Source organism: Panulirus ornatus, chromosome 55, assembly GCF_036320965.1.
Source record: "Panulirus ornatus isolate Po-2019 chromosome 55, ASM3632096v1, whole genome shotgun sequence".
NCBI lineage: Eukaryota > Metazoa > Arthropoda > Malacostraca > Decapoda > Palinuridae > Panulirus > Panulirus ornatus.
This window is the reverse complement of record NC_092278.1, coordinates 23,659,716-23,685,355: the sequence shown is the minus strand read 5'-3', so window position 1 is coordinate 23,685,355 and position 25,640 is coordinate 23,659,716. Positions and strand designations below refer to the sequence as shown.

The 25,640-nt window shown below is 38.0% G+C and overlaps 2 protein-coding genes across 12 annotated transcripts in view; one reads left to right on the top strand and one right to left on the bottom strand.

The window, feature by feature from the left end:
• Positions 1-25,640, top strand: part of LOC139765571 (uncharacterized) — a 51,285-nt gene that overhangs the window by 5,130 nt on the left and 20,515 nt on the right. For 3 of the 5 annotated variants that reach the window (XR_011716689.1, XR_011716690.1, XM_071693149.1), the window contains exons 2-6: positions 905-1,183; positions 3,700-3,849; positions 6,323-6,487; positions 8,594-8,773; positions 9,076-9,255. Coding sequence is in view for 2 of the 5 variants with exons in the window: in XM_071693149.1 (XP_071549250.1) it covers positions 927-1,183; positions 3,700-3,849; positions 6,323-6,487; positions 8,594-8,773; positions 9,076-9,255 (932 nt within the window). In the remaining 3 variants the exon portion in view is untranslated. Of the gene's footprint in view, positions 1-904; positions 1,184-3,699; positions 3,850-6,322; positions 6,488-8,593; positions 8,774-9,075; positions 9,256-20,648; positions 25,628-25,640 lie in introns of those variants that run through there. The other 2 variants (XM_071693150.1, XR_011716691.1) reach the window with 2 other exon arrangements.
• The window catches only part of LOC139765570 (cryptochrome DASH-like), a 38,200-nt gene continuing 27,063 nt past the window's right edge, over positions 14,504-25,640 (bottom strand). For 4 of the 7 annotated variants that reach the window (XM_071693142.1, XM_071693147.1, XM_071693145.1 and 1 more), the window contains exons 11-13: positions 20,787-20,906; positions 19,673-19,846; positions 16,696-18,000 (exon numbers count right to left, since the gene is read on the bottom strand). In XM_071693142.1, the coding sequence (XP_071549243.1) occupies positions 17,899-18,000; positions 19,673-19,846; positions 20,787-20,906 (396 nt within the window). In that variant the 3' untranslated portion in view covers positions 16,696-17,898. Of the gene's footprint in view, positions 16,042-16,695; positions 18,001-18,059; positions 18,555-19,672; positions 19,847-20,786; positions 20,907-25,640 lie in introns of those variants that run through there. The other 3 variants (XM_071693143.1, XM_071693148.1, XM_071693144.1) reach the window with 2 other exon arrangements.

Below are 25,640 nucleotides of genomic sequence, written 5' to 3'. Positions count from 1 at the left end.
ATGTTATTCATACTCTCTTCCTAATTCCACGTACAGGAGGTTCACTGATCATTTAGCATGATCATTGACAGTCCCACTATACACCCAGCTAGTGATGCCAAAAAGACCCATTCCTCTTTAATTCTTACCATTATTATTAGTCCATTTACTTTTATGCAGCAGAACAATCTCGGTTCTTCATCCAGTCATAACTACTTTTCATATCCGTTCATTGGCTGCTTCACCACCTTTCATCATCACCTCATTATCCTTTCCTTCCTGTTTAGCATTTCTAAGTTTTAGGCTTATTACTGACTGCTTTTCATACCTCCTCTCTACTGTCTTCCCTTACATATATGTTCTGTACTCTTCTGACCATTACCATATCTCTTTTATCATCTTTAAATATTTCTTATAAGTTTCTCTTTTTAATCTCTTAATTACAAAAGTTCATAATTTGTTACAAGCAGTTTCCCAGAATTGCCTTGTGTGCCATTCCTTTTTATGCAGACATCCTGAAACAATGTGTTATTCTTTCTTCCGTTTTTGATGCACCTAACCTCTGAAATAATTTCCTTTGTATTCTGCCCCAACTCCCCACTTCCCCCATGAAGACTGTATATTCTACTCTGTCCAATATACATAACTATTTCTTGTAATAATCAGTTTTTTCCAAATCCTTGAAATATATGTTAAAAGTAGTCATGAAGATCTTTGAGAGAGTCAGGTAAATGATGGATGGATAGGAAACTTTGCTGCTCTTTTTTAGAAAGGATTGACAACCTTAGAGTTGTTCCAAAATTGAGTGGTACATTTGAAAGTTGATTTCATAATATGAATGTTTGTTTATTGCTTCATAAATGATTATGAAGCTGTGCTAAATTTTTTTTATCATATAACAGCACCTAATAGTGCCATTTTTCAGTTGTAGGCAATAACAGTATTTAATGGGTCTCAACTTTGGAGCCGTGGATATTACAATGTTGCAGTCACATGACAATACTGATGTGGGGCAAGATGAACAAGCAAGTACCAGCAGTAGAGAGAATGAACAGCAAATGGACAGCAGCACTTCGAATATGAATGAACCTGACATCTCTGAATCAAGAAACAATGCTGCTAACTTTGACGAGTCATCCAGAAATACTTTCATTGTGGATGTTAATGATGGTTACACCACCACATCAATGGAAAACAGTTTCTGGTATGATCTTACAGTATTCTGATTGTTAATTGTATAGCTTTCTGCATTAGATGAAGATGCTCATGAATATGTGGTAATTTTTACCGGGGATAGTGAGAAAAAAATATTCCCATAAATTTCCTTGGTGGTATAGAGGATGACTAAGGGGCAAGAGTGGAGACTAGAAATCCTCCCCTGTTGTGGTAATAATGTAAAAGAAGACAAGTGAGTAATGTTTTTAAAAGGCTCAACCATCTGTTCCTGATGTAACAATTGGGGTGAACAAGTATATAAAGTAATAAGAATAAGGTAACTAGTATCACTAATGCTTGAAAATATGGATAGGACCTGTAAAATCAAGGCACTCTGTAAAGGAAAATAAAAGTCTTGCTCTTTGCTGAATGAATAGCCACCAGGCTGTTGGTGCTTTTTGTAGCCATGTTTGTGCTTTATGAAGCAAAATGAGTGATATTGCTCAGTAGAGTCTAACTTGCTTATTTGTTGGTGTATTATCCACAGGATCCATTCTGTAGGGTGCTCACATTGTTCAAGTTGTCCATGTCTACCATCTAGGCCTTAGGAAAAGAGGTGTGATAATGTTTTATGTGTGTCATGGCCTTTTTTGTCTATTTTTCCTGGTGTTACCTTGCTGAAGTGAGCGGTAACGATGCTGTTTCCTTTGGGGTGGAGTAGCGCCAGGAATGGATGAAGGCAAGCATGTATGAATATGTATGTACATGTGTATATATGGGAGCGGGGGGCTGGAAATCCTCCCCTCTCGTTTTTTTTTTAATTTTCCAAAAGAAGGAACAGAGAATTGGGCCAGGTGAGGGTATTCCCTCAAGGCCCAGTCCTCTGTTCTTAACGCTACCTCGCTAATGCGGGAAATGGCGAATAGTTTGAAAGAAGAAAGAAAGATGTGTATATATGTATATATTGGAAAGGATCACAATTTTGTGGGGGGAGGGTGGTCCTATTTCATGTGTGGTGGGTGGTGGCAGGAATGGATGAAGGCAGCGTGTATGAATATGTACATGTGTATATGTCTGTATGTATATGTATGTATACGTTGAAATGTATAGATATGTATATGTGCGTGTGAGGGTGTTTATGTATTTACATGTCTATGTGGGTTGGTTGGGCCATTCTTTTGTCTGTTTCCTTGCGCTACCTCGCTAACATGGGAGATAGCAACAAAATATGTTAAATGAATTAATAGATATAGTATGGTATTGCAGTGGAATTTATTAAAAAAGGGGGTGACTCTGTTATTGACTGGTTGGTGAGGATATTCAGTGTATGTATGGCTCATAGTGAAGTGCCTGAGGATTGGCGGAATGCTTGCATAGTGCCATAGTACAAAGGCAAAAGGGATAAAGGTGAGTGTTCAAATTACAGAGGTATAAGTTTGTTGAGTATTCCAGGGAAATTGTATGGGAGGGTATTGATTGAGAGGGTGAAGGCATGTACAGAGCATCAGATTAGGGAAGAGCAGTGTGGTTTCAGAAGTAGAGAATATGTGGATCAGGTGTTTGCTTTGAAGAATGTATGTGAGAAATACTTAGAAGAACAAATGGATTTGTATGTAGCATTTAGGGATCTAGAGAAGGCATATGATATAGTTGATAGAAATGCTCTGTGGAAGGTATTAAGAGTATATGGTGTGGGAGGCAAGTTGCTAGAAGCAATGAAAAGTTTTTATTGAGGATGTAAGGCATTTGTACGAGTAGGAAGAGAGGATGGGAAAGTGATTGGTTCCCAGTGAATGTCAGTTTGTGGCAGGGGTGCGTAATGTCTCCATGGTTGTTTAATATGTTTATGGATGGGGTTGTTAGGGAGGTGAATGCAAGAGTTTTGGAGAGGGGCAAGTATGCGGTCTGTTGTGGATGAGAGAGCTTGGGAAGTGAGTCAGTTGTTGTTTGCTAATTATACAGCACTGGTGGCTGATTCGGGTGAGAAACTGCAGAAGCTGGTGACTGAGTTTGGTAAAGCGTGTGAAAGAAGAAAGCTGAAAGTAAATGTGAATAAGAGCAAGGTTATTAGGTACAGTAGGGTTGAGGGACAAGTCAATTGGGAGGTGAGTTTGAATGGAGAAAAACTGGAGGAAGTGAAGTTTTTTAGATATCTGAGAGTGGATCTGGCAGCGGATGGAACCATGGAAGCAGAAGTGAGTCACAGGGTGGGGGAGGGGGCTAAGGTTCTGGGAGCGTTGAAGAATGTATGGAAGGCAAGAACATTATCTTGGAAAGCAAAAATGGGTATGTATGAAGGAAAAGTGGTTCCAACAATGTTATATGGTTGTGAGATATGGGCTATAGATAGGGTTATTCGGAGCAGCAATTATGATGGGAAATAGGAAGTAAGAGAAACTGTAGGCTGTTATGTTGGTAGTTCTTTTTCAGTTTCTTCCATAAGATGACCCAAAAGTTCAAAAGTTGATAAAGATGAAGAAATTGTCATTGGTGTTTGTGGTAATGATTTCATACAATTCAAGTAGAATTAGAATTGTATCATTACTTGACTACTTTTTCATACAGGCATGTTGGTGATACTAATGATTCTTTGGATCAAGAAATCTGCAACATATTCAGCTTTAGTGAATTTGAACTTCAGCCTGAGAACTTTGACGTAGCTTTACCACAGTTTGAGAACGGGGAAAGTGATACTGTCAGTGAATTCCTACTAAGGTATGGATAACTTAAGCAAGTCCAGTAATTAGACCATGTTGAGTTACACTAAGAGATGCTTTATTATTCCAGTGAGTGATTGTTTCCATGTAGTTATTCTCAGACATATATGAGTTTAGCATAGTCAGTGTATCGGTTTCTGTTATGAATCCGATCACTTAAAGAGAGTGTATATGTATTTATTATATGAAACATTGGAAATAGTGTAAGAGCTAGTATAAATGAGAGATAGGGAGAGAGAGACCCTGTTGGCCATTATTTGTAATTGATGGCTTTTTTTAATTTTTCTCATCCATAAGATAATCCTGATGCTCCATCATAAATTTCTGGTGGTGAATTTAGTGACAAAAAAAATTTTGTCAAAAGTTCTTGTGGAGAGGATTTTGTTCTTTTTGAGGTGAATTGTCATCATGACATAATGTATGGCTCCTTTTTCATGCATGGGAAATGTGGATGGCACTAATAATCTTTGGGAAACCAAGAACCTGGGCACATTCAACTTGACCTAATTTCTCAGTTTGAATTGCTTCAATAGACCCGGCCATCATTGCATGCTACAGTGAGTTACCATTCAGGGATTTTCTTTGTTCCAGTTTGTCATTGTTTGTATGTGATAGTTCTCCAGCAGGTAAAACAGATGAATGTACCTACTTCATCAGGTTCTACTATTAACCCTTGAGCAGATGTGTTTAACCATAGAATTTTTAAGATATTTGTATTGTAGTAGGAGAAAAATCACTTCAGGAGTATGTTTCATCCACTACTATCACTCTGCTAGTGTGTAGGTTTGTAGTTGTATGAGCACAGTGCAATAAAATGTGAGATGATAAGGCCTGAATGTCAAGTGAGTAACTACTACATGTATTGTGTATCTAGACAAAGAATTGATTATGTATTGTTATTTTATAATTGGTGTGATTAATTGAAATTTTTTTCTTAACAGTAAAATTATGATAGCTTGTGAAATTATCAGCTGCACTAGTCTGATGCACTGTTGTCAAGGTCAGACAGGTACTGTCCCTGCTCTTTCCACTTTTGCTAGGAATACCTTCTCTTGCCTCATGTTGGTCAACTTTCAGTGCTTGAAAAGATATTGTCCATAAACCACTCTTCAGACAATCCAGAGACAGATCACCATCGTCTGGTAGTTTGGGGTCATCTGCTTAGTCTATCCACTTTATATCTCTGACACTTGTTCTCTTTGGGAACTCCATAACTGGTAAAGACTCCAGTGTGGCTTCTTAGCCTGTAGTGCCTCACTCTTACCATTACACTAGCAGAGGGCAACTCTAGTGTAGTGTTTTCAAAGACTCCTACATTATGTTCCATCTACTACTATTACCTGATGTGTTTACCTAATTTTTCAACCTATTATTTCTACCTAATAGTCCCAACAAATGCTCCTGTCTATTGTTCCTACCTGCTTCTTCTATATATGGCTCCCACCACTTTGCCGAAAGGCAGGACTAGCGCATAGCACTCACTGTACAAAAATTTCAATTTAGTAAAGAATGAGTTGTGTGATTGTATGTTTGTAGACAGAATGCCAGCAGTCCAGGTGTGGGTGAGGCAGAAAGAAAAGGCAGCTACCTGGGTCAAAGGAGTGCAACTTGTCAACTACTAAAGGTTTCACTATGCAGTCATCACTGATGCCCAGGCAGCTAGTACTGGTAATATATCCTGGCTGGGGCTGCTTACCAACTGCTACCTCCTGTTTGGTCCTCTAAACCTAATTGAAAGCTGCTTAATTTTCCTTCATTGAAAGCCCATGAGAATTTGCTGTCATTAGTATGGCTTGAGGTTTACTGACTGTTGGAAAAAATTATCACACACTGCTAACCCAAGCCCAACAAGCAGCCATAAAATGGATGTGCAGAACTTATTGGTAGTATGTATATTTTGAGGAGTTGCTAGCATTGCATAAATTTATCTATTAAGGAGTTAAGAGGTTAAAGTGATTGTATGTACCAAGAGCATTATGTTTACATACAATACAGAGGGTGTTACCAGACCACCATAAAAAAGAAGCCACTTTTGGCGAGATTGTATGATCAGTGTTGAATGGAAATTGATATAGTCTCATAAAGGAACTTTTTGTTCCAAAGAAATTTATCGTTATCCTCCTCCTCTTTGGAGTGCGGAATCAAAGTGACAAGAGCCTTTTAGGAAGGGGGCTGAGGTTGCATGATAGTATGTAACGTGGAAATGACAGAAAATGGTAATTTCATTAAGAGTTAGAAAAGTTAGAGAAACTGTAAGCTATCATTTTAGTGGTAGTTCCTCCTCATCTCCCTCATCCTTAACATGATTCAAATGTTCAACCTTGAATTATTGACAGTGAGGTTGGCAAGGAAGGGATATAAATGTTTTGTCATTAGTGCTTGTGGTAATGGTTTTGCGTGATTTGCATGATTGTATTAACATCATGACAAAATTTGTGGCTGTACATAATTTGTGGCTATTTACTTTGCAGGCAAATTGGTAGTGATGATAGTCAGTATTGGGATCGAGAGGACCAGGATGTACCTGCAGGAGTTTCCCAGCTTGAGAATCTGGAAGTTGTCTTTGAATGCCAGCCTAGGCATGAGGGCCTAGGTTTGAGTAATCTCAGCGAATCCAGCAATCAAGACATGTCAGGGTGAGTTACCACAAAGGGATGCTGTACTGCTTCGTTGTTTGATTGTTTTCATGTAGTTAGTAAGTCTTAAACAGATAAGAGAGTTTAAGATAGTTAATGAATCAGTTTTTGTTGTGAAACAGATCATATAAAGAGAGTGCTCTGTGAATTTATATGAAATAGTGAGAATAAGGGAAGGTGGTAATTTTAATGAGAGATAGGGAGTACCTACCAACCTGTAAGAATCTATGAGAAAATTTAGCCAAAGTGGCAGGGCAAGCACGTCTTGTTGAATAAGACTACTATTCTCATCTGCCACGTGCTTTACATACTTAACAGTTCTTGGTTCTTTTGGGACCGATTTCAACCACATGGTAGTTTATTTTCACCTCCCTCATGTATATGATGATCTTATGCTTAGCCTTGAACCCACACAAGAATTATATAGCTTGTGTCCGATAACAGAATGTAGTTAATTATAATATTTTTTTACATCAACTATTGGAGCTTTTACCTTGTGATTTGTTATTTTAGAAGCTCCTTGTGTATGATGTAATTCTGTTTTGTAAATGATTATTTTCATGGTTTGATTGTGATTGTCACACAGTGTACTAGAAATTGTTAAGTAGTATTTTCCTATTTAATTTATTAAGAAACATTAATTATCTATTGTTTGGTACTTTCTCTTTCATAGAAGGATTAGAAATGAACAAGTGAGCTAGAAATAGCAGGTTGGAATATTAGAAGTAGTCAGTAGGAACATTAGGTGGGAGCTTCTGAAAACACTGCACTAGAGTTGCCCTCTGCCAGTGGCCTGGTAAGGGTGAGGCGCTAAAGGCTAAGAAGTGACACTGGAGTTCACCAGTTATAGAGACACTTTTGCCGTGGCTACCCCCTAGAGGGAGTTCCTGAAGGCAACAGACATCAGATATATTGATAGATAGCTAGGTTGGATATGTGATTTTGAGTAGCACATTTCACTGATTGAATTATACTGTAGTACTTGTGATTATATGTGTACTCTTAAGATGTCGAATAATGCATTGGAATACAATATTCACATCCATCAGCCTTGATAGAGGAAGCGAGAGAGATTTTTGACCAAAGGCAATGTCCAAATCATATGCTGTTCCTAGAATTTTTTGGGAAGATTTGCAACCCTCAGAAAAAGGTGCCATGCCAGGTTGGAGAATACCCCACCCAAAGGTGTCATGGCAAGAAGAAATAATCACAATTTATTAGATTTCTGTAGTAGAAGGGAAATTTCGTTCTGCAAGAGGATGGGAGTTAAAGTTGATAACAAACTTTCATTAATTAAGCTTGGGATGAAATGCATGATTATAGCAAATGAATTGCATATCACTTTTGAAGCAAGGGAAAGAAGAGGAAAGTGGCCCAACAGGAAAGAATTTCCTAGCACCTGATTCCCACTACATACTGCAACCCATATTTCAACTATGTATATTTATATTTGGATGTGTTAAATGATACTCTGTATTCTACAGTGTGCAGCAGTCTTAATTCATTAGAAATACTTCAGATTATGCTTGCTGAAATTGAAAGATATTAATTAATTTCATCAATTATTTCATGTGATTCATTAGTGATGAAGAGCCAAGTAATCTTTTTCTCCATCACTACATAAGAACACCCAACATGCCAATGAATTTCTACCAAGACACGAGAACTTGGTTAGTGTTGATAACATCAGTGAATCCAGTAAAAAAGACATGCCATGGTTTAGTTATCATTAAGGGATACTGTACTGTTCGAATGTGTGATTTTTTTCCACATAGTTTATAGTCCTGAAACAGATAAAACAGTTCAGTATAGTTAATGTACCTGTTTATGAAATGCATGATATAAAGAGAATGATGTGTATTTTTTGTGAAATATTGGGAATAAATGTAAATTGCAGTTATAAAGAGGGAAGGGAAGAGAAAAAACTGTAGGTTGTTATTTGTTATTGATGGCTACTTTTGTCTCCCTCATCCATGAGATAATCTAGATGATCAGCTATAAACTTCTGAAGGTGAAGAGAATGTCACTGGTGTTTGTAGAAATTATTTTGTTTAGTTTAAGATAAATTTCCTTCATGACATAATTTGTGGCTATTTTTTCATACAGGGAAAATAATGATGTTGATGATGACCATGGGAGTTCTGATAACCAGGATGTACATGACTTGAGTGAATTTGAATCTCTTCCTGAGAACCTGGACAATAGTAACATCAATCCATTTTATCATGGGCATGAGGGCTATGTTATGGAGAACTTCAGTGGATCCAGTTATCTAAACATGCAATGGTGAGTTACCGTTCAGGGATATTCTTCATTTCAGTTTGTAATTATGAGGGATGGGAAGAGAAAGAAACTGTAGGCTATTATTATTTATTGATGGCTACATTTTGTCTCCCATATCCATGAGATAATCTAGATGATCAGCTATGAACTTCTAAAGGTGAAGAGAATGTCACTGGTGTTCGTGGAAGTTATTTTGTTCAATTTAAAATGAATTACCATCATGACATAATGTATGGATATTTTTTCATACAGATAATTTGTGGCTATTTTTCATACAGAGAATTTGTGGCTATTTTTTCATACAGGGAAAATAGTGATGATGGTGATTATCATGGGAGTTCTGATAACCAGGGTGTACATGACTTGAGTGAATTTCAACCTCATCCTGAGAACCTGGACAACAGTATCATCAATATATTTTATCACGGGCATGAGGGCTATGTTATGGAGAACTTCAATGGATCCAATTATCTAAGCATGCAATGGTGAGTTACCATTCAGGGATATTCTTCATTTCAGTTTGTAATTATTTCCATATTTTCAGCAGTTTACTGTAGATAATTTAACAAGTTCTGTTATTAGATTGATTGTATGTAAGAGACTGTATGCTTATGTTTGGGCATACATGTGGAACAGTGTGTGGTACCAGACCTAACCAGCAAGTGAGAATATCCTCTTGGCAAAGGTATATTATGATCTCTGAATGTTAAGAATTATAGTTTCATAGAGGAACTTCTTTCTTCAAAGAAGTCTACAATTTCCCAGCTTCTGTTTTGAGGCTGTTGGAGTCCCTTAGATAGGGTCCATTGGTTGTGTAATGATGATGATAGTAATTATAATAATAATTTTTTTCATACATATTCGCCATTTCCCGCGTTAGCAAGGTAGCGTTAAGAACAGAGGACTGAGCCCCAGAGACAAAATCCTCACTTGGGTGGCCCCTTTCTCTGTTCCCTCTTTTGGAAAAGTAAAAAACTGGAAGGGAGGATTTCCAGCCCCCCGCTCCCTCCCCTTTTAGTCGCCTTCTACGACATGCAGGGAGTACATGGAAGTATTCTTTCTCCTCATCCCCAGGGATAATAGTAATAGTAATAATGATAATAATAAAACTGGAAATAAGCAAAGACAGTAATTATAGTGAGAGAAACTGTAGGTTATTGGTAGTAGTTTTTACAGCACTCTCATCCATAAGGTGATATGCATGCTAAGCCTTGAACTACCAGTAGTGAAGTTGTCATGTGAAGAAATTGTCATTGGTTGTTGTGGAATTGGTTTCACATATTGTAAGTTGAATTACCAGTTGCTGGTGGAGAGGCCTGTAGTTCATGTTTCCGTCTTTTTGACACTCAAGGGAATAGAAGAACATTTGATGGTATTATAATCTTAGGCGCACTACCCAGAATTGGCACCTGGAAGTCACCCTCAATTAGGGGCTTTGTTATATTAATGGAGTAGTAAGCTTTTCTTTTTAGGAGGGAATTGATTTCATAACTTTTTGGAGTATCTTTATATGTGGCTTGATATTGTTACAAAATAGGTTATGATGGAATGAACTGAGTGTTTAACTCATCAGTGAGTTTACACATGTATTTTGGTGAAAAATTACAGCCCTTGTGGAGTAAGTCTATTGCTTTGTGCAAGTAATCCTCGCAACAAATGTCAATTTATCTGAATGTGGTACGGTAGTGCAAGCAGTGTATGGAACAGTTTACCGAGTTGAGAGACAATTGCATTGCAAGAAAATTGATGATGTCTGTGAATCTTGGGTAGATCCTTGAAGTAGACACTTCCATGCTGAATGCAGAATTCCTGAGTACACCTTATTTAACAGTGACAGATAATGTAGTAAGCAGTAGTGTTTTGCTCTTTGTTAAAGCTAATCCATTGCAGAAAAATGTTGTAGCTGTGATAACCTCAGTACTGTTTTTGTTTAATTTAAAGATAAGCTTCATAAGAATATAGCAGTAGGATTAGTTTATAAGCTTCAGCACAAACACCAGAGGTAGACAAAAGATTTTATGACTGGTTTGCAAAATTATGTAATGACCATAATTCAGTTATAGTGAGAGTTAACAATGTCGAAGTGGGGAGAATAACTTTACGGTAGCTTCATGCATGGGCCCTACTTAAACTCATTGATGCCTTAATACAATTTCTCAAGAAACCTACTTGCTATGTAAGCATATTAGACTTAATGTCAATTACACGTGAGGATCTTATCCATGATGTTGAAATTGGAGAAAAGTCTTATACAATTGGTCACTGGGAAATTACATTTGAGGTAATTTTTAATGTTGGTTATAATGATCATGGAGGAAGAATACCAGATTTTAGACTTGTAAATTTTGATATTTGCATTGCTTTTGAATGGCAAATTTGGTATAACATCATCAAAAAAAGTGATATAGGCATAGCTTGAAAAAGCTTAAGTAAAACATTCCAAGTTTTAGAGGTAACCTATATTATTTACCAAAACTAAGCAATATGGATCAGGGAGAAAAAAGTAAGGAACTTTGAAATAAAAAGTTGGCTGTTTAAGAAAGTTACACTCAAAGAGAGCCATAACCAGTTTAATTACAAAGTTACATAAATTGCATAGGAACACTAAAAGACTTGTATGTCATTGTCAGTATGAATTTTATTGCTGACAGTAGGAAAAGAAACCATGAATATTTTTATTTAGATGCAAGAGTCATTAGCAAGTTAATGATCCAATAATTACAGAAAATTGTTTCTGAAGTTTAAGACAACAAAGCTGATGCGAAGATCTTGAATGATTTATTTTTCATGAGTATTTACTATGGAAGATACACACATTTCCTGCATCCAATCCATTTTCTAGGAAAGGAAAACATCGTACAACATATTATGTGTAGTGAGGACTATCAGCTGTAACTGGAGTGAAAGTATATAGATAAAATGGCAGACCCAGATGAGTTGTATTAGAGGAAGTTGAAAAAAGTGAAAATTGAGATAAACCCAATTGCTCTTTTCAATAAGTTGCTTGCTGAAGGGAAAGTTTCAAAGGATTGAAAGATTGGCTCTATAAAACCAATATTTTTAAAAGGTAATAAGTCCTTGTGTGGAAATTATCACCCATTCACCTAACATCTGTAGTTGCTTAATTCATGAGAACCATCACCAAAACACTTGCCTCATGATCTTTCTTCTCATGCCCAGGTGCATAGGCACCAATAATCACCCATCTCTCTCCATCCACTTTCAGTTTTACCCATATCAATCTAGAGTTTACTTTCTTACACTCTATCACATTCTCTCACCACTCCTGTCTCAGGAGTAGTGCTACTCCTTCCCTTGCTCTTTTTCTCTCACCAGTCCCTGACTTTACTCCCAAAACATTCCCAAACCACTTTTCCCCTTTACCCTTGAGCTTCGTTTCACTCAGAGCCAAAACATCTAGGTTCCTTTTCTCAAACATACTACCTGTATCTCCTTTTTTCTCATCTTGGTTACATCCACACACATTTAGACACCCATATCTGAGCCTTCGAGGAGGATGAGCACTTCCCGCATGACTCCTTCTTCTTTTTCCCTTTTAGAAAGTTAAAATACAAGGAGGGCAGGGTTTCTAGTCGCCTTTTACGACACATGAGGTATGCATGGGAAGTATTCTTTTTCCCCAATCCCCAGGGATATTGCTGGGAAACTGTATGGGAGGGTATTGATTGAGAGGGTGAAGGCATGTACAGAGCATCAGATAGGGGAAGAGCAGTGTGGTTTCAGAAGTGGTAGAGGATGTGTGAATCAGGTGTTTGCTTTGAAGAATGTATGTGAGAAATACTTAGAAAAGCAAATGGATTTGTATGTAGCATTTATGGCTCTGGAGAAGGCATATGATAGAGTTGATAGAGATGCTCTGTGGAAGGTATTAAGAATATGTGGTGTGGGAGGCAAGTCGTTAGAAGCAGTGAAAATTTTTTATCAAGGATGTAAGGAATTTGTACGAGTAGGAAGAGAGGAAAGTGATCGGTTCTCAGTGAATGTCGGTTTGCAGCAGGGGTGTGTGATGTCTCCATGGTTGTTTAATTTGTTTATGGATGGGGTTGTTAGGGTGGTGAATGCAAGAGTTTTGGAGAGAGGGGCAAGTATGCAGTCAGTTGTGGATGAGAGGACTTGGGAAGTGAGTCAGTTGTTGTTCGCTGATGATACAGCACTGGTGGCTGATTCATGTGAGAAACTGCAGAAGCTGGTGACTGAATTTGGTAAAGTGTGCGAAAGAAGAAAGCTGAGAGTAAATGTGAATAAGAGCAAGGGTATTAGGTGCAGTAGTGTTGAGGGACAAGTCAATTGGGAGGTAAGTATGAATGGAGAAAAACTGAAGGAAGTGAAGTGTTTTAGATATCTGGGAGTGGATTTGGCAGCGGATGGAACCATGGATGTGGAAGTGAGTCACAGGGTGGGAAGGGGGCGAAAGTTCTGGGAATGTTGAAAAATGTGTGGAAGGCGAGAACATTATCTCGGAAAGCAGAAATGGGTATGTTTGAAGGAATAGTGGTTCCAACAATGTTATATGGTTGTGAGGCGTGGGCTATAGATAGAGTTATGCAGAGGAGGGTGGATGTGTTGGAAATGAGATGTTTGAGGACAGTATGTGGTGTGAGGTGGTTTGATCGAGTAAGTAATGAAAGAGTAAGAGAGATGTGTGGTAAATGGTAAAAGAGTGTGGTTGAGAGAGCAGAAGAGGTTGTTTTGAAATGGTTCGATCACATGAAGAGAATGAGTAAGGAAAGATTGACAAAGAGGATATTTGTGTCAGAGGTGGAGAAAACGAGAAGTGGGAGACCAAATTGGAGGTGGAAAGATGGAGTGAAAAAGATTTTGAGCGATTGGGGCCTGAACATGCAGGAGGGTGAAAGGCGTGCAAGGAATAGAGTGAATTGGAATGATGTGGTATATCGGGGTCGATGTGCTGTCAATGGATTGAACCAGGGCATGTGAAGTGTCTGGGGTAAACCATGGAAAGTTTTGTGGGGCCTGGATGTGGAAAGGGAGCTGTGTTTTCGGTGCATTATACATGACAGCTAGAGACTGAGTGTGAACGAATGTGGCCTTTGTTGTCTTTTCCTGACACTACCTCGTGCGCATGTGGGGGAAGGGGGTTGTCTTTTCATGTGTGGCGGGGTGGTGACGGGAATGAATAAAGGCAACAAGTATGAATTATATACATGTGTATATATATATGTTTATGTCTGTGTATGGATATATATACATATACGTTGAAATGTATAGGTATGTATATGTGCGTCTGTGGATGTGTATGTATATACATGTGTATGTGGGTGGGTTGGGCCATTCTTTTGTCTGTTTCCTTGTGCTACCTCACTAATGTGGGAGACAGCGACAAAGTATAATAAATAAATAAATAAATAAACAGTTATTAGTGTCTTGAGATGAAATTCTACATATACCTTCTTGTTTTCCATCTGTATATAACATAGTGAAGTGACAGTTAAAATTTTCAAAAAGGTTCTGGTGCTGTAGAATTTAGCATCCTTGGACTGCATTACTGTAGTTGCAATACATAAGATTTTTTCTAACTTCAAAAGAAACCTCTTTAAATCAATGGCTGGAGATGTAAGAAGTTTGTTGTCACCCAGGTAATTCTTATTCATGATGATGATGTATCATATGAACATATACCCAGCAGTCTTCTCTCGACTTAACAGTTATAACACAAGTGTTTCAGTCTTTCCCAAGGGAGAAAAGTCAGAATTACTCTTTTTTTTATTGGCAAACAAATATCAAAATGGAAGTAGATCACCCTTAACTACTATGGGTTATTGTAATTTTGCTTTAGTTACCCTTAACATGATTATGAGTACAGTGCACCCTTACTAAACCAGACTAATGAGTGGGGAAGGGAGTCTACATTAGCTGAAAGTCAGAATCATCCAAAATATAGAAAAAATGTATTTTACGTGTAAAAGCATATACAACTCAAAATAGTAATTCATATTAGCCCAATGAATGGATAATACAGTGTAAAACACAATTATAAAACAAATTTTGTAAAGTATTTTCAGTCACTGTTTGACACCACCACCAGTTCTGACTTCAAATTTCAAAGCAATTTGCTTACTTTTTTCTATTAGATCCTGTTTGCATAAATACACAGATTTTCTTTATGGTCTTTGCACCAGCAATACTACTTTCAAGTTTTTTTCTATTTTTAAATGTCTGTTAGAAGGTTGAGATATCCGAAGATCCTGTTTACTGATGTCTAAAGTAGTAAGGGTACTCTGTGTATGACCAAATCAGAGAGGACTGAAAAATTGAAATAGAAAAAATCTTACTTCCCAGGCTTTTGGTTGATAACATCCTTTTTGTAGAAAAAATCTTACTCCCCAGGCTTTTGGTTGATAACATCCTTTTTGTAGTACATTACACTGTCAAAAAAAGAAAAAAATATCTATTTTGTAATTTGTAGATCTAAGTTTATTATGATTCTTTTAAGTTTGCACTGGGTACTTTGTATTAAATTGGTGTATTAGCATATGATTCTTTTAAGTTTGCATTATGTACTTTGTATTAAATTGGTGTATTAGCAGCAACAAGGCAGTATGCTTTGCCCCATTTAGTAAGTAATACCTAACATTGATTATTATAAAATCTGTATACATAGATTGTGTTAATTCATAATGCCAGCAAGATATTGTTTTATGCATTAGTTTCTTATTTATAAGCTTGCTGATTGACTTTTTATCATTTGTAAGCATGCTGTTTGTCTTTTAACTGCTAAAGATTTTAAAATCTAGGCTCTTTATTTCAAAAGGCTTTTTTCATAGGTATGGAGAATTTAATGAGCAATTTATTTTATGCATGTTTGTTCATTTTATGCTTATCTTATTTATTGTACATATGTAGTGAAAATAAAATGTGCCTTAATGATTGTGTCTGGACAGCACTATGAAATTTCACATATTTATTAGTTTCAGTATAACACATGCTTCTTCCTACAGTCAGACCTTTTCTTGAAATATTTTGGCTTTTAACAATCACCACATGTCTAAAACATAACCTGAAAAATTCACCATGTTGATTGGTCATATATTCTGAGAGTTATAAAAGGTGTGGAAGTTTATGCAGTGGTTATTTTACCATGGACATTTATGAGTTAGACAAGACGCTACTGTCTAAGTACTTGATCCATTTCACTGAAATCAGGTTGGAGTAATTAGTTGTGTAACCCCAACCCACTTCCCTAGGGCTCATGCAGTGCTGAAGGTGTGCTCCATGTAGGTCCTAGCAATCTGGAAACACCAGGAATAAAAGGTAACAGGACAGATTCTAAACTCAATGTTGTAGGAAGAGTTACTGCTTGACTTGCCAAGATGCCTACAACTGTGCAGAGGTTACTTTGGCTAGGAGGGAGTCTGGTTTGACCTCTCCTGCTCTGTTGTCATTCACATCAGGGACAAAGCATTGGGCCATGAAACTCTTCCCTTTCTCTAAATCCCACTCTGTTTTCATTTCTGCTCAGGGTCATTCCAAACCTGTTTTTTGTAAGGTCAAGAGCAACTTGAAAATGTGCTGAATTGATATCTGTTTAATTGTTCTAGTCGTTAACTTAAGGTATTTCCAATGACGTGCAGTTCTTCTTTTCCATCTTTCTTACTAATATAATATCATTGTTGTCTTTAGTATCTTGTCTGCTAATTCCAGTTTCCATTTGTTTGACGGTCAAGGGGCTCAGGATTCTGTTCAGCCTACCTTGACCAGTGGCATTGTTTCAGTGCAACACTGGAGAAAATTAATTATTTGAAGTGTCACATCAGTATTATATGAAGTACATTCTGTGTTGTTGAGTTTAAGCTAGTATTTTACAGTGGGAGCGATGAAGAATGTGTGGAAGGAGAGAACATTATCTCGGAGAGCAAAAATGGGTATGTTTGAAGGAATAGTAGTAGACTTCCTGAATATTTTAATAGATTCCAGTAGTTACACTACATCATCTTAAATTTAATGACATTTATATATCTTACTTTTCACAATGGATGATCTGGCACTCACTCTTTTCACATACCCACTGAAGCTTGGAGGAGCTAGAGGTTGTAGGAAATGAAATTGATGTTTGGTGCTTTTGTATGTTGGAAAATGAGATAACAAAGTATACTAAAAAAAGAAATCACATCCATTAGAATGTGACACTTTTGAAAGTAATGTTAAAAGATGAAGTAAAATTTTCTTTTCATTTATCTTTCACTTTTTTGTGAGATGGACAAATTAAGTTCTCTGCATGTTCAGGAACAGAGTTGATTCAGTAACATATCTGCACACTTCTGAACTTACAGATAACTAGTTCATATATTATTTATTGTTATACTTAATTGCTGTTTCCCACGTCTGCAATGTAGCACCAGGAAACAGACATAGAATGGCCCATCCACTCATATAAAATTTTTTTTTTTTTTTTTCAAACTATTCGCCATTTCCCGCATTAGCGAGGTAGCGTTAAGAACAGAGGACTGGGCCTTTGAGGGAATACCCTCACCTGGCCCAATTCTCTGTTCCTTCTTTTGGAAAATTAAAAAAAAAACCGAGAGGGGAGGATTTCCAGCCCCCCGCTCCCTCCCCTTTTAGTCACCTTCTACGACACGCAGGGAATACGTGGGAAGTATTCTTAATCCCCTATCCCCAGGGATATCATATAAACATATATATACATAAATGCCCATACACATACATATAAATACATATACATATACAGACATAAACATATGTACACTTGTACTTATTGATATTTGCTTGACTTCATCCATTCCTGCTGCTAACCCGCCACACAGGATATAGCATCACTACCCCCCCCTGCTTCAGCAATGTAGCATCAATATAAATGAGAGGTAAAGCTTAAGAAAAAGTGCCATGAGCATCATTCAAATACAAGCAAAAATTGTTTCACTATGACCCCATGTCTGCAAAGTACATTTGCAGTTAAAACTTTTAGCTCTTACCTAAACATGTAATGAGGGGTGAAGTTTTCTGAGAAATTGCTTTCCTTACTGTTTTAATACAAAGTTTCACCATGACCATGAAACAAATTACAGAGTGCATCACCTACAGCACATGTAAATAAATACTTTTACTCAATACTAATGGTAACTAGGTGTTCATACTCTGTCACTTGATTTGAAGTAAAAATCTATACCTCGTTGTCTGGGTCCTTTAGCTGGGTTTGTCCAACCACCTCTAGATTTCTTGGATTTTGATGTCTGCAAGAGGATGTTCTCTTATTACATTTATTCAGTATACAAATAGGCAAATTAATGAGAACTAATATATAAGGATTTTTGGTACTAATCAGGAGATTTATTGACAACCACTTAAGTACATAAAACTGCATAAAATGCTCACCACTTAACAGTACCCTACACCATGATAATAAATCAAGCTCAGGACTCCTTTTACAGGGCTCCTACACCTTCAAGGCCATGCTACTATCAGTAGCTGGGAAGTCATATATTGAACTTTCATATAGTTACCAAAGATGGCTTTTCTTGTCTGGTGTAACCATAAACAAACACAATCTGGGTGGGTTGGGCCATTCCTTGCCTGTTTCCACGCGCTACCTCTCTTACGTGGGAGACAGCGACTAAGTATAATAAATAAATAAATAAAATATTTTTTCATACATATTCGCCATTTCCCACATTAGCAAGGTAGTGTTAAGGACAGAGGACTGAGCCTTAGAGGGAATATCCTCACTTGGCCCCTTCTCTGTTCCTTATTTTGGAAAAGTATCCTCTTTGTCACTTGTTTTCTCCAACTGCAATTCAGTAAGAGTTCAGATAATTTTATGTAACATGTAATTTTTTTTATATATGTAGTACTACAGGTTTCATAGAGACAATCCGCCTAATCAGGTGCAAACAATTCATACAGTTTTTTTAAGTTCCAACACCACCACTACAGAAATTCTCTCTTTGCCGTTCTCAACTACACACTGTAGTCGAGAATGGCAGAAAATGATGGAATTTTTGTGTTGGTGCTGGGATTTAAAAAACTTTATGAACTGTTTGCACTTGATGAGGTGGATTGTCTCCATGAAATATGTAGTGTTGCAGGTATAGTAAAATTACATTTTGTTTCATACTATTCGCCATTTCCCGCATTAGCGAGGTAGCGTTAAGAACAGAGGACTGGGCCTTTGAGGGAATATCCTCACCTGGCCCCCGTCTTTGTTCCTTCTTTTGGAAAATTAAAAAAAAAAAGAGAGGGGAGGGTTTCCAGCCACCCGCTCCCTCCCCTTTTAGTCGCCTTCTACGACACGCAGGGAATACGTGGGAAGTATTCTTTCTCCCCTATCCCCAGGGATAAAATTACATATTAAATGAAATTCTCTGAAATACTATTGAATTGTGATTTCACCTTCAAACTATCATCATGGACTAGTGTGATCATCATGTGTATATATTCATGAAGTGAATGAGGATTGGAGGAATGCAAGTATAGTGTCACATATAAAGGCAACGGGGGTAAAGGTGTGTTCAAACTAATGAGGCAAAAGTTTGTTTAGTATACCTGAAAAAGTTCATGGTAGAGTATAGATTGAGAGGGTGAAAGCATGTACAAAGCATCAGATTGGAGAGAAGTGTGCTTTCAGAAGTGGTAGAGGATTTGTAGATCAGGTGTTTGCTTTGAAGAATGTGTTCGAGAAATACTTAGAAAAATAGATGGATTTGTATGTGGCATTTATGAATCTGGAGACGGCACATTATTGGGTTAACAGAGATGCTTTATGGAAGGTCTTACAGAGTATATGGTGTGGGATGGAATGCAAACAGAAGGGAATTAAAGGTAATGTATAGGTATGCATACTGAATTTTGGTTTTCATTTACATGCATAGAAAAGACAAGGCTACCTTACTTATAAAGAACACTCACTATTTTGGAGTCATGGCGACTCCATTCAGGTGCAATGACAATAGGATTTGGGTAGTTGTCTCCAAGAATGACACCAGCTTCTTTCTGATCAAATGCTGACATCTTCCAAGGAGTGTGAACCATTGCGCTCTTGATATTGTTAAGTTCTGGAATCCACATACGAATGAATTCCCCCTAAAAGAGAAATAGTAAGCAAAACTGTCATAAAATTATAAAACTCCATTTCTAATAGAATTTACAGTTGCTTTTAATTGTGCTCCCTTGCAGCAATTTATGAATACCCTTCATGTAAAGTACATCTTTCAACAAATTTACTTTTTTTTTTCCTAAAGATCCCCATGCAAAGTGAGAAAGCCTGTATTTATTTCAATCTAATTTACTTAAAGGAGTTTGGGGAAATATATATATCCACTAAGAATGGTGGAAAGTGGAAAAGGAGCTGTGGTTTCAGTGCATTATTACATGACAGCTAGAGACTGAGTGTGAACAAATGGGGCCTTTGTTGTCTTTTCCTAGCACTACCTCGCACACATGAGGGGGGAGGGGGTTGTTATTCCATGTGTGGCGAGGTGGCGATGGGAATGAATAAAGGCAGACAGTATGAATTATGTATATATGTATATGTCTGTGTGTATATATATGTATACATTGAGATGTATAGGTATGTATACTTGCGTGTGTGGACGTGTATGTATATACATGTGTATGTGGGTGGGTTGGGCCATTCTTTCATCTGTTTCCTTGCGCTACCTCGCTAACGCGGGAGACAGCGACAAAGCAAAATAAATATAAATAAAATAAAGAATGGTAATAATGCATTTCACAATAATCACTAAACAATACACCTTTTTCCTTTAAAATAAATCCTAATACAAGTATTTTTTCTAGTAATCAGTAATCATAAACTGTAGGAGTATTTTTTTCTCTATACATAAGAAAACACATGATAAGGCACTTTTTTTTTTCTTTTTTACAGAACTAGTCAATCAAACCTTATTTCTCACTAGTGTGATGGCACCTCTAATCAGTGGGTAATAGAATAAATAGATGTTGACTTAAGCATACAGATGTATGGTTCAGAATAAAGAAAACAATAATTTTAAAAGCAACTTACCTCAGGGTCATAATCCAGTCCTTGTTTTATCATGTTGAACTTCCTGTTCTCCCGGGGGTCATTGCCAATGCCAGCTGCATAATTCCAGTTCCCATAGTTACTGCAAACATCGTGGTCTAGCTGGAGGGTAAGGGCACAATTTTCTATGTTTAATCCTTGAATATTTCAAAAAATTAATAAAATACCATGTTTAGTATGGTTTGGTGAAAGGAGTCAGCTTAAATAATGACTTAACAAATGGGTTGCCAAAATTGATATTCAGACTCTAACCAACTTACCTGCTGTATACCTTGCACTGATTTCCTCCAAAATTAATAAATATAGAACCCTGTCTTTTCTTTTTCCATTTGATAACTCTATATTTCAATTAAGGCTGTTCCCTAATGTGGACTTTCATCCATGACTGGAGCCTTAAAAAAAGGATTTTTTTTTTTTCATTTTTTTTTTATAAGGAACATACTACAAGTTCTACATTTTCTTCTTGATGAAGAAAATAGACTTTTGGTCTTCCTATACATAGTCTCCTACTGGAGGTTCTATTTTTAACTTATACTGATATAGGTATGCCTCACTTGATCTGCCAAGCATTTTTTAATTCCATAGAAACCTTCAAGCATAGCCCTAACTGTGCCGCAGTTTTCATAAGCTAGCTGCCTGTATCCTTGGCCTGGACCAAAGACACATCTGGGTGCTGGTTCCCACAGTTATTGTGTGAGGACCAGCCACTTGAGGACTGACCATTATGAAACCTATTCCCAAGAATAGCAGAGCTATGAAGTTTTCTTTCTCCTTTCATCTTTTCTTACAATCTATCTTTAAGAGTCAGGTCTACAAACACCTGTGGAGCTCAGATTAATTTCTACACTTTCTCATTTTTTCCCTTCACCCAAGATCACCATGTCATGTCCATGGTATTATGGTACAGTTAACAAACAGATCCCTCAGTTGTAGAGGAAGGTGTGCATCTCACTCTGAAGCATCAATAAGTCACTGCTCACTCTGCCCACACAGGGCAGAAACCAAGGCCAAACCTAATAGCCATATGAATATCATAATATTGGTGAGCAGAACAAACAAAAGCCCACAAAAATCAGCACCGGGTGTATAAATTTCGTCTTACTCAAGGCAACTATATTTGTGCGACTCCTATCATTTAAGGGTTAAAGAACATTTAAGGATTAAGGAAATAACTTCTCTCAACCTTTCTGGTTTTAGGACTCTTATTTGTTCATAAGTTATTAGTGCAGAACATAACCGCTGAATTATGGTGCCCCTTGAGATCTTGTATATAAATTTACCATACTTTATCACATCCCTGGGGATGGGGAGAAAGAATACTTCCCACACATTCCTCATGTGTCGTAGAAGGCGACTAAAGGGGATGGGAGCGGGGCCTAGAAACCCACCCCTCCTTGTATTTTAACTTTCTAAAAGGGGAAACAGAAGAAGGAATCACACGGGGAGTGGTCATCCTCCTCGAAGGCTCAGATTGGGGTGTCTAAAAATGTGTGTGGATGTAACCAAGATGAGAAAAAAGGAGAGATAAGTAGTATGTTTGAGGAAAGGAACCTGGATGTTTTGGCTCTGAGTGAAACGAAGTTCAAGGGTAGAGGGGAAGAGTGGTTTGGGAATGTTTTGGAAGTAAAGTCAGGGGTTGGTGAGAGGACAAGAGCAAGGGAAGGAGTAGCACTACTCCTGAAACAGGAGCAGGTGGGAGTATGTGATAGAGTGTAACAAGGTAAACTCTAGATTGATATGGGTAAAACTGAAAGTGGATAGAGAGAGATGGATGATTATTGGTGCATATGCACCTGGGCATGAGAAGAAAGATCATGAGAGGCAAGTGGGAGCAGCTGAGTGAGTGTGTTAGTAGTTTTGATGCACAAGACCAGGTTATAGTGATGGGTGATTTGAATGCACAGGTGAGTAATGTGGCAGCTGAGGAAATAACTGATGTACATGGAGTGCTCAATGTTGTAAATGGAAATGGTGAAGAGCTTGTAGATTTGTGTGCTGAAAAAGGACTGATGATTGGGAATACCTGGTTTAAAAAGAGAGATATACATAAGTATACGTATGTAAGTAGGAGAGATGGCCAGAAAGCGTTATTGGATTATGTGTTAATTGATAGGCGTGTGAAAGAGAAACTTTTGGATGTTAATGTGCTGAGAGATGTAACTGGAGGGATGTCTGATCATTATCTTGTTCTTGTGGAGGTGAAGGTGAAGGAAGATCTGAAGAGGTTTTCAGAAAAGAAGAGAGAATGTTGGGGTGAAGAAAGTGGTGAAGGTAAGTGAGCTTGGGAAGGAGACTTTGTGAGGAAGTAACAGAAGAGACTGAGTGCAGAATGGAAAAAGGTGAAAGCAAAGGATGAATGGGGAGTGGGGGAGGAATGGGATGTATTTATGGAAGCAGTGAAGGCTCGTGCAAAAGATGCTTGTGACATGAAAAGTGTGGGAGGTGGGCACATTAGAAAGGGTAGTGAGTGGTGGGATGAAGAAGTAAGATTATTAGTGAAAGAGAAGAGAGAGGCATTTGGATGAGTTTTGCTGGAAAATAGTGCAAATGACTGGGAGATGTATAAAAGAAAGAGGCAGGAGGTCGAGAGAAAGGTGCAAGAGGTGAAAAAGAGGGCAAATGAGAGTTGGGGTGAGAGAATCATTAAATTTTAGGGAGAATAAAAAGATGTTTTGGAAGGAGGTAAATAAAGTGCGTAAGACACGAGAACAAATGGGAACATCGGTGAAGGGGGCTAATGGGGAGGTGATAACAAGTAGTGGTGATGTGAGGAGATGGAGTGAGTATTTTGCAGGTTTGTTGAATGCGTTAGATGATAGAGTGGCAGATATAGGGTGTTTTGGTCAAGGTGGTGTGCAAAGTAAGAGGTTTAGGAAGAATGATTTGGTAAACAGAGAAGAGGTAGTAAAAGCTTTGCGGAAGATGAAAGCTGGAAAGGCAGCGGGTTTGGATGGTAATGCAGTGGAATTTATTAAAAAAAGGGCTGACTGTGTTGTTGACTGGTTGGTAAGGATATTTAATGTATGTATGACTCATGGTGAGGTGCCTAAGGATTGGTGGAATGCATGCATAGTGCGACTGTACAAAGGCAAAGGGGATAAAGGTGAGTGCTCAAATTACAGAGGTATAAGTTTGCTGAGTATTCCTAGGAAATTATATGGGATGGTATTGATTGAGCGGGTGAAGGCATGTACAGAGCATTAGACTGGGGAAGAGCAGTGTGGTTTCAGAAGTGGTAGAGGATGTGTGGATCAGGTGTTTGCTTTGAAGAATGTATGTGAGAAATACTTAGAAAAGCAAATCGATTTGTATGTAGCATTTATGGATCTGGAGGAGGCATATGACAGAGTTGAAAGAGATGCTCTGTGGAAGGTATTAAGAATATATGGTGTGGGAGGCAAGTTGTTAGAAGCAGTGAAAAGTTTTTATCGAGGATGTAAGGCATGTATATGAGTAAGAAGAGAGGAAAGTGATTGGTTCTCAGTGAATATTGGTTTGCTGCAGGGGTGCATGATGTCTCCATGGTGTTTAATTTGTTTATGGATGGGGTTGTTATGGAGGTGCATACAAGAGTTTTGGAGAGAGAGGCAAGTATGCAGTCTGTTGTGGATGAGAGAGCAAGGGAAGTGAGTCAGTTGTTGTTCGCTGATGATACAGTGCAAGTGGCTGATTCAGGTGTGAAACTGCAGAAGCTGGTGACTGATTTTGGTAAAGTGTGCAAAAGAAGAAAGCCGAAAGTAAATGTGAATAAAAGCAAGGTTATTAGGTACAGAAGGGTTGAGGGACAATTCAATTGAGAGGTAAGTTTCAATGAAGAAAAACTGGAGGAAGTGAAGTATTTTAGATATCTGGGAGTGGATTTGGCAGCGGATGGTACCATATAAGCGGAAGTGAGTCACAGGGTGGGGGAGGGGGCAAAAGTTCTGAGAGCGTTGAAAAATGTGTGGAAGGTGAGAACATTATCTTGGAAAGCAAAAATGGGTATGTTTGAAGGAATAGTGGTTCCAACAATGTTATATGGTTGTGTGGCATGAGCTATAGATACAGCTGTGTGGAGGAGGGTGGATGTTTTGGAAATGCGATCTTTGAGGACAGTATGTGGTGTGAGGTGGTTTGACTGAGTAAGCAACGAAAGTGTAAGAGATATGTGGTAATTAAAAAGAGTTTGGCTGAGAGAGCAGAAGTGGGTGTTTTGAAATGGTTTGGTCACATGGAGAGAATGAGTGAGGAAAGATTGACAAAGAGGATATATGTGTCAGAGGTGGAGGGAACGAGGAGAAGTGGGAGACCAAATTGGAGGTGGAAAGATGGGGTGAAAAAGATTTTGAGCAATCAGGGCCTGAACATGTAGGAGGATGAAAGGCGTGCAAGGAATAGAGTGAACTGGAACAATGTGGTATACCGGGGTCGATGTGCTGTCAAAGGATTGAACCATGGCATGTGAGGCATCTGGGGTAAACCATAGAAAGTGTTGTGGGGCCTGGATGTGGAAAGGGAGCTGTGGTTTTGGGGCATTATACATGACAGCTACAGACTTGTGTGTGAACGAATGTGGCCTTTGTTGCCTTTTCCTAGCACTACCTCATGCGCATGCAAGGGGAGGGGGTTGTCATTTCATGTGTGGCAGGGTGGCGACGGGAATGAATAAAGGCAGCAAGTAAGAATTATATAGATGTGTATATATGTATATGTCTATGTATATATATGTATATGTTGAAATGTATAGGTATGTATATGCGCATGTGTGGATGTGTATATATATACATGTGTATGTGGGTGAGTTGGGCCATTCTTTCATCTATTTCCTTGTGCTACCTCACTAATGTGGGAGACAGC